Genomic DNA, 8,473 nt, shown 5'->3' on the forward strand with positions numbered 1-8,473 from the left:
TTGTGGGATACAGAGCTGGGCACGACATGCTGGCACAGCCCAGGACTCTGGGACACAGCAGTGGTGAGGACACACTGCCTCAGTCTGCCCTCTCCACCATGAGACCTGCAACGGGTCTGCGGGAAGCCAGAACTCCTGCAGCTGTTGGAAACTCCACAGTACTGGCCAAAACCACTGAACTCAAAAACTGTGAGGCCAGCCCTGAAACTTGCTGCAGCTCAGTGGGAGCAGCACGCTATGAGATTCCAGGCTCTTTGTGCTTGCCAGTTTCTCAACAAAGCTGAAGTGCCTTTGGACTCTACAGAAGTAGCTCCTATTGCTCCCCATTTCTCACTAGAAGCCTCCCTCCAGACCGTGCTGGTTGAACAGGGATGGGAACATGGATTTGAGCTGCAGTGCCGAGGACAACCCAAGCAGGTGACGCATGGAAGAGAGGCAGGAGCAGGTCAGAGTCAGGATGAGGTTTTATTTAATTTCTGTGCCAAACTGAGGTGTGGAGCCTCTGCAGGGACGCAAGTGGGACATGAACTGCCTGGATTGGTGTAGGGAAGGAGGCTGCCCCAGCACCCAGCCAGGCTGTCCATCTGGGCCAGCTCTGCTCCGCACCACGGTCACTCCAGAGCGCCTGCAGCACCCTTGTCCATCAGCCACAAGGGTCCCCGGGGGTTTGTGTCAGCCCCTGTCCCCTGGCTCTGTAGGCACTCGGCTCTGGATGTGCTCCAGCAGGCAGGTCACTGCCTGGACCAGGATCTGCTCCAGCTTCTCCCGCTCCCCAGCACTGAATGGAGACAGGACATAGTTGGACACTGTCACATCACCCTCTGGCCGCCCGATGCCGATCCTGAGCCGGGTCATCTCCTGGGGAGGAAGGAAAAGAGCTGGGGGAGCTTCCCCTCAAGCGTTCAGACAGAGTTAGGCAAGGTGACAGTGCTGAGAGTGGGGCAGGGCAGCAAGAGAGCAGCTTCTCATGTTTTCCAGGTGGTTTTGAGTGCTTGCTCCAAGAAACATAATTTTGGAAGAGGCTTTTGCTGGGCTGTGCCGAGATCCCAGGCTCCTGCCAGGCCTGGCAGGAGCCACTCAAGTTAATTGTTTCCATGTCCTCCATGGCGGCCAAACAGACAACAGCCCTCCGGGAAGAAGGGGAGAAAGAAGGGGAGGAAGAAAAGGAGGGGAAAGGGAGCAGGGGCTTGTCTGAGTGGAATCAGAAAAATGGGAGTGGAGGAAACAAGCCATGCATTAAGGGGGGCACAGGATTGATCCCCTTCCACTGAGTCCCACTCACACTAGAGTGCAAAGCACTGATGCAGGATTGGACTCCGTTGTGTCCCCTTGGGAAAGAAAGAAAAGCCACAGTTAGTCTGTAAGAGACACCCCCTCCCCTGTATAGCCCTGGGGTCTCCTGCTGCAGGAATGTGGGAATGTGGTCCCAGCCAAGGACTGCAGTAGTCCCCATGTCCTAGTTCTGCAGGAACATCCAGCCCCAGGGGCTCAGAGCTGTTGGCTGGGGGTCTGAGGGAAGCAGGGGTGGGACAGCACATTCTGTGTCTGTCAGCTCTTGCCACAGCTGGTACATGTGTGACTGAGCACTGGGGCCCAGCACTGTACCTGCCCCATCCAGCAGTGGAAGGTTTCCTAGGTTAAATATCTGCAGCCTGCCCCAGGAGCTGGCACTGGGCAGGCATAGTTGAGGCAGAGTGCTATAAAAAGCCCATGTGGTGCTGTCAATGGGCTGAATCCAGCCCATAGCCGCTTCCAGGAGGCTCCCTGCCCTCCCTGCCAGGACAGGAACTGGGAGGCTGCCCAAACAGCCAGCTGTTGCCTCTACAATGGATCAAGCCCAGGACAAGAGCTGAAACATTGCAAGGCTGGTGGGATGGGGCCAAGAACAGCCCATGAGCCTGTATGGGCATGTTAAAGCCTCAAACCAGCTCACACAATCAGACAGCTGGGGCTACCCCATACCTTGCGCTGCCTCCCAGCTTGATTGCCACCTTGCCCAGGGCCTTGTCCAGGTCATCGTGAACCAGGTAAATATCTCCAGGGCCAAGACTGTAGATCTCAGCTTTGAAAACAGAAATACAGCCCAAGAAATGAGGGGGAGACAGACTCACCACGCCCTGACTCTGCAGAGTGGCGTTGTAGGGAGCTGTGGAGGGCAGGGAAACAGCAGGGCTGTCATAGGGGGCTGGTGGCAACAGAAGCTTTGGGGCTGACCCAACTGCTCACCAGCACTGGCGACGCTGAGCCCATTGAGGTTCATGAACCTCCGTGGCTTGAGCAGCACCAGCTCCAGGCCGTGGGCTGTGGCCAGGGCCACATCAGCACAGCACCGCTTGTCCACTCGCCAGCCCTCAGCCACCGCCAGCTGCCGGGCCAGCCGGTCCAGCACCTCCATGCCCACACTGTGCCGTGTGCCCCACAGCCCATAGTTGCCCAGGCCAGCCACCTGTGTGACGGGTGTCAACAGGGTTCTGTCAGGCCACCATAAGGCCCCTGGTCTTTGCACGGGCCTGATCCGCTCCCCCAGCATGTCTCAGACCTGCTCCCTCCGTGCTCCCCACAGCTGGCTGGGTCCTCACAGCCTCAATCCCCACAGCATTCCCCTCAGTCCCTCTTCCCTCGGTGCCTCCCTCACAGCTCTGATCGCGCCGGTGCTCACCCCTGATCTGATCTTCCCCGGCACTGCCCTCACAGCCCCGCTCCCTCTTTTCGCCTCCCAGTCCTGAGACACCCTGTTCTCCTCACAGTCCCGTTCCCCCGATTCCCCCGTTCCCCTCACAGCCCAGCTCCCAGCGCTCCCCTCACAGCCTCGCTGCCCCCGCTCCCCCCCCCGCCCTCACCATGGCGCGCGGCCCCGCCCGCCCCACGAGCGCTCGCGCGCGCCCCGCCACCTCCGCCGCCAGCATCGCCCTCCTTGCCCGCGTGACGTCATGCCCGCGCGCCGCTCGACGTCCCGCCCGCATCGCCTCGCCCCCGCCGCCATCTTGGTTACGGGCAGAGCCGCCATCTTTCTAGCGGGCGGCGGGGCGGTGTCGGGGCGGTGTCGGAGGCAGTGTCGGGGCGGTGTCGGAGGCAGTGTCGCGGTGTCGGGGGCGGTATCGGGGGCGGTGTCGCCGCTGTGATAATGCCCTGCAGGCCGGCTGGTCCCAGCCGTGATCGTGGTGAGGATGGGGAAGCGCGTTAACGGGCAGTTACTGGAGGCCGCAGCCTGGGAACCCCCTCGAGCAGAGAGCGGCTCTGCAGAGGATCCCCGAGGGACTTGCAGGAGCAGTGAATACCCAGGACTGGGTCTCGTGTTTTGTGTGCCTGTTCCGTCTCCACTCACATGCCGACTCTTGGGATACGGCTGGATGGGGAAACACATTGCTCCTCACCTTCCCCAAACCATCCTTCAGCCCTGGGTGGGTCCTCACCCTGCCAGCAGAGCTTTCTTCCAGGACACTGTGACAACTCCCCAGCCCAGCAGCACATCACTGTGAAATTGCTCATCTTCCAGGTCCTTCCACACTACCTGTGGTCAGGAATCCATGTAAAGACCTCAACTGTTTAATTCTTTAAAGATTTATTTTAAAATTAGAAATGCATCATATTTTTGGAAGAGGCAGAATTTTTACATTTGTCTTTGGGCCAGCTCCTGTGCAGCCTTTGGGTGGTGTCTAAAATCCCCAAAGCTCAGGGCCTGGAGCTGGAATGGTCCCAAGCACACTGGCAGCTCATTTCCATACAAGCAGAGTTTTGGAAGCTTTGCAAAGTTTCCCTACACCCATCCCTTAAGCAGGTTGTTCCTGGCTAGTGAATTACTCTGGTTCCTCTGACCTCTTATTCCATAACAGCACAGAGGCTATTAAAATCTGGGCAAAAGTCAGGCTGTGCGTCCCATGCTTGGCAGCCTGGAGCATTAATCTTCTCTGACTTGTCCCCAGGTCCCCCATTGTGACGTCCTCAGAAGCTGAACGGGTGCTGGTCCAGCCAAAGCCTGCAAGGTCTGACCAGCAGACAGATGTACAAGGGGCTCCACAGCTCATAGCACCAACTCTGCTGTAGAAACCATCACTGAATGAAAGGAATTTTCAAAACCGTTAGCAGCACTGTGGAATCCCCTGGAGGTAGGATGAGATTTCTTCATGGCTGCTAAAACAAGTAAGAAGTCTTTTGTTGTCTTTTTGAAGTCTTTCCTGGTTTGCTACAGGGAAATCCTTTGGCCTTTAGGGGAGATGGATGAAGGGGTTGTAGGGGAGCCTGGCTCATGGCAGACCAGGTGCTGCCCTCTCTCACACTGTCCCCCTCATTTGGAGTTGAAGCTGGTCCCTACCAGCACCTATTCACAGTGAAAGGAAACTGGAATGTGGGTGGCTCTAAAACTTCCTTGAAAACTTTGTTGCTGTGTTGAGGTGTTCACAGGAGTCAGCACCAGTACTCACGTTGGGCCAAGGAGCTGAGGCACAGCTAAGCTTAAAAAGGTTTTAAAAAAACTGTTAAAATGCTGTAAGGAAGAAATATTATTCTGTAGGCTCAGAATCTTAACGTATTGGGTATCAACAGCTGCCAGAAGTGGGGAGAGCTGCAGGAAGGTCCTGTTGACAGGTGAGAACCTCCCTGACACTGTAGACCCTCTCAGAATCTTCCCCATGTCATCACAGATGTCTCAGGTGGTGGATCCACCCTTACCTGGCCAAGAGTGAATTAGTAAAGTGCTTTAAATCACATAATTTGCACCTAGTCCTGCAGCTGCATCCTGCAGTTGACTCCTTGGGGCTGCAGAGTTCAGCAGGAGAGCACTTGTGCTGTGGAGAGTGACACACCATTCCCACTGCTCATCCCACCAGCCCTGAGTGCTTTCTAGCTCCATATGGATCTGAGAGAGGCCCTTGCCAGTGACTAGAAGAAAAAACTGATGCGAGAGGCCACTGTTTTGCAGCCTGTTGATGAGAATAATTTCTCTTCTTCTGGGAAGTAGGGGATGCTGTCAGCCACTTCCTGGACGACACCTGGGCGTACCTCGAGGCCTTGCTGGACAAGCTCACTGACGACACACTGCTTTACGTGGTGGTGCTTCAGTGGGAGGAAAGGCACAACAAAATCAATGAGATGTTCATTAATGATCCCAGATTTCCAGAAGCCACCTGAACAAGGAAAGGAAGAGAAGGTTTTAAATTCAGAGTCTCTGCAGTCCCTGCAATTCAAAGAGCCATGTGTGAAGCCAAAATACTCTGCTGAAGAGAGATCTTGCTGGTTTTGTACAAGGAGAGGGCTGAACCCATCAGTTGTCACCTTCCCCCCAACCAGACTTGTTCTCCAGGAATGGGGTGATTTAGCTTGTCTAGTCAGAATTTAAGCTCTGCTCCCTGTGCTAAGGTCAGAGCACAGAGATCCAGGCAGGCAGTAGGGATTGATGCAGCTCGGTGCTGTTCTGGCAAGTGTGTTGTGCTGTCTGCCAGGCCCAGCTGCAAATACACCTTGTCTCCAAAGAACTTTGCTAACTATGGCAACAGGTCTGCTGGCTCAGAAGATGGTTCCCTTTGCCAGGAAACCTCAAGGGGATCACAGTTCCAATCCCTCAAAACCCCCTTGTCCCTTTCTGGTTGCCTGGCAGGTGGCAAGTGGTGTGGGTGGTTTCCAAGAACAGGCCTGTCTGCCTGTGCTGGGCTGTGGGGCTACAGGAGGAGCTCAGCTCCATGGACTCACTCTGAGGGTTTTCAAACACGGCCTTGGAGATGGCTGGCTCCAGGTCCTGCAAGCTGATCTCCTCCCGGTCCTTGCGGGCACGCCACAGAGCCAATGTCACGTTGTTGATCTGCTCTCCTCCTGCATTGCTGCACAAGAATGAGAGGCTTATCCAGTGTGTAGCCAGGAAAATGGTGTCTCAGGTGGCACCTGACACCCACCAGCCTGCAGAGTGCAAGCCAGAAGCTCCCAGTTGCCTGGCCCAAAATAACTCCTGTAGAGGCAGCCAAATAACATGCAGAGGAGGCTTTTTCACACTCTCCAGATCCGTCTGTTCACAGTGAGATAGCATCTCTTGGCATTTGTAGAGGCTCAAGTCTTGGAGAAGGAAAGGCAAAAGAAGTGTGTGCCCTGAAGTAGGTGCAACCTCTGCCCAAATGAGCAGCAGTGAGCTGGAAGGCCCCATGGAGAGGCCTCTCTCACCTGATGAAGATGAAGATGGCTTTGCGGTAGTTGGTCCCGTACACAACCCATGAGGGTCCCAGGAACGGGATGATGACATCAATCAGGCCTGGGTGCATCTTGTCCATCTCATCGAAGAGAAACGCTGACCGTCCACAGTTTGTCAAGTTCCCTTGGATCCAGTGCTTCAGGCTTTCCTAGGAAAAACACCCACCAAGTTGTAAGGCAGCGAGATGGTGAGGAAGGCTCAAGCACTCCAGAGTGAAGGCTGAGGCAGGAGCTCAAGCAGAGACAAAGATGCTGAGAGCAGCATGTCCCTGCACAGCACCACACACTTGGAGCTCAAAAACCCAGTGCTGGGGAGGCCCCTTTATTCTGGGTTTCACACAGTGGCTGTTTACCAGCTTTTTTAGCCCGTGGTAGGTCTTTTATTACAGACTTAAAGGAGGAAGCAGCACACTGGAGATTCAGACTCCTACAGCTCCCCACGTTCTTCTCATTCCCTGTTGTATCTACACAGTTCTCAGCTTCTTGCCAGCTCCTGTTCTGATGCAGAAACATGTGCCTGCACTGACCCAGAACAGCTCTTTATCATGGCTGAAGGTACTTCCCAGCCCACACAAAACCACTCACATTGCCTGGGGGCACGTGTAACTCCTATCTGAAGCACTTCAGCCAGGAAGGGATTTACTTTTCCAAAAGCATTTCCTCTAAGGACACAATGCAACAAATAACTTCTCCAAACACCCAGAAACTAAAGGTCCAGGTGTGCTGAATCCCCATTCTGCTGAGAATCTGGCATTTTGATTTCTCTCTTTTCTCAGCTCTAACAGACAGAATGGCACCATGGAGAGTCTGGAGCTGCTGTTAGGGAGCTGTATGCTCTCTGAGCAGGGGATTACAAGTCTAGTGATATGCAGGTTTTTATAGCCATCAGACTATTTGGAAAGCAATGGGGAAATTTTAGTGCCTTTCATCTAAGCCAAGCACTTTTGTTTGTGCCTTCAAAGAGCTGTGTAAATATTTAAGAATGAGAATATGATCAGGGCAAGGACTGCTGTGGACAAGATGAAAGTAATAACTGAGTATATTGCATTTACTAGTGGATCCTTCAGCCAGTGTATGGAGCTACTCACTCAGCTATGTTTGTCTGAGAGGGTAAAACAAAGAGCTTTTATTCCTACTTCACTTCGGGAAACAGCTTGAATGCATATGTACTGAGGATCAAGACAGATACAGACAAAACCCCCCAGTTAAGTGGCACTGCTGGGCGGCGTCCCTTACCTTGTACTGCTCTATCTGCTCAGCGTGGGGGAAATGCACTATGGGGGAGAAGTGGTGAACATAGGGGCTCTGGAGCCCCCTCTGGAAGAGGTAGCGGATGAGCATGGAGCTCACGTAGGTTTTGCCTGTTCCTGTCGAGCCGTGGAAGGACATCACCAGGGGTTTCACTGGATTCGGGTTCTCCAGGAACTCCCTCACGCCCTTCATCACCTGCTGCCTCACCAGGGGTTGCCCCACCAGATTCGTGGCCAAGTCAAACTCCAGACCTGAAAGGAGGTGAAACCAGGACTTGGAGAAGGCGGGTTGTCATGGCTCATCCCGTCCCTGGGAACCACCCCGCGGGGCCCTCTCATCCCCGGTTGCCGCACGGCCGAGAGACCCCGCTCCAAGGACGCCGCCGGGAAGGCTCTCCTGGAGACGCGCTGGCTCCCGGAATCCCCTCCCGCTGCCTCCCGGCCTCGTCGGCTGCGCGCCCCCCGCCCCCGAGGGTCCCCCTGCCCCCAGACCCCCTTCCCAGCCGGCCGCTCCCGCTGACCGCGCAGGTCGGGCCCGAAGCTGCACTCGCAGTCCGCCGAGAAGCCGCAGCGCAGCGCCCACAGGTCCCAGGCGGCGGCGGGGCGGGCGGCGGCCGCCAGCAGCACCAGCAGGACCCGGACAGGGGCTGGGGCCGCTCCGGGGGCCATGGCGGCCGCGGCTCCCGCACCGCCCGCACTACAACTCCCAGCGTGCCCCGCGCGGAGTCGGGACCAGAAAACCGGCGCACCGGGAAAGAGGCGTGGCCATGTAACGAGGGGGCGTGGTCTGGCCCGCATAGCCCCGCCCCCCACTGGGCAGGGTCCCTGTGCCCCCTGTCTCCTCGTGCCTTGGGGACCCGGGAACCTCTCGCAGAGGACAACCTAAAATTCAACAAGGGCAAATGCAGGGTCCTGCACTTGGGGAGGAGCAACCCTGAACACCGGTGCCAGCTGGGGGCTGACACGGAAAGCAGCTCGGCAGGAAAGGACTGCGGGTCCTGTCTGTGAGCCAGCAGTGTGCCCTGAGGGCTAACAAGGCCGGTGGGATC

General features: G+C 56.1%; 2 protein-coding genes across 7 annotated transcripts; both read right to left on the reverse strand.

Annotated features, from left to right (window-relative positions):
• Positions 1-446: 446 nt before the first annotated feature.
• On the reverse strand, positions 447-2,978 carry PTRH1 (peptidyl-tRNA hydrolase 1 homolog). Of its 3 annotated transcripts, XM_015644581.2 has the most exons (5): positions 2,892-2,978; positions 2,227-2,446; positions 1,963-2,062; positions 1,283-1,328; positions 447-858 (listed from the first exon to the last, which is right to left on the reverse strand). In XM_015644581.2, exons 1-5 carry the CDS (start codon positions 2,961-2,963, stop codon positions 673-675), a joined length of 624 nt encoding a protein of 207 aa, XP_015500067.2. In that variant the 5' UTR covers positions 2,964-2,978; the 3' UTR covers positions 447-672. The 3 variants fall into 3 exon arrangements, with proteins under 3 accessions (XP_015500067.2, XP_018863955.1, XP_015500066.1); XM_019008410.2 differs by lacking the exon at positions 2,892-2,978 and having other exon boundaries at positions 447-778; positions 2,227-2,762; XM_015644580.3 differs by lacking the exon at positions 2,892-2,978 and having other exon boundaries at positions 2,227-2,756.
• A 567-nt stretch (positions 2,979-3,545) lies between these two features.
• TOR2A (torsin family 2 member A) lies at positions 3,546-8,130 on the reverse strand. Of its 4 annotated transcripts, XM_033518475.1 has the most exons (5): positions 7,411-7,520; positions 6,148-6,323; positions 5,886-6,042; positions 5,686-5,813; positions 3,546-5,123 (listed from the first exon to the last, which is right to left on the reverse strand). In XM_033518475.1, the coding sequence occupies exons 2-5, from the start codon at positions 6,224-6,226 to the stop codon at positions 4,879-4,881; spliced, it is 609 nt and encodes a 202-aa protein (XP_033374366.1). In that variant the 5' UTR covers positions 6,227-6,323; positions 7,411-7,520; the 3' UTR covers positions 3,546-4,878. The 4 variants fall into 4 exon arrangements, with proteins under 4 accessions (XP_033374366.1, XP_033374364.1, XP_033374365.1 ...); XM_033518473.1 differs by lacking the exon at positions 5,886-6,042 and having other exon boundaries at positions 7,411-7,861; XM_033518474.1 differs by lacking the exon at positions 3,546-5,123 and adding an exon at positions 7,946-8,130 and having other exon boundaries at positions 5,705-6,042; positions 7,411-7,676.
• Between the last annotated feature and the right edge of the window lie 343 nt (positions 8,131-8,473).

Source organism: Parus major, chromosome 17, assembly GCF_001522545.3.
Source record: "Parus major isolate Abel chromosome 17, Parus_major1.1, whole genome shotgun sequence".
Taxonomy (NCBI): Eukaryota; Metazoa; Chordata; class Aves; order Passeriformes; family Paridae; genus Parus; species Parus major.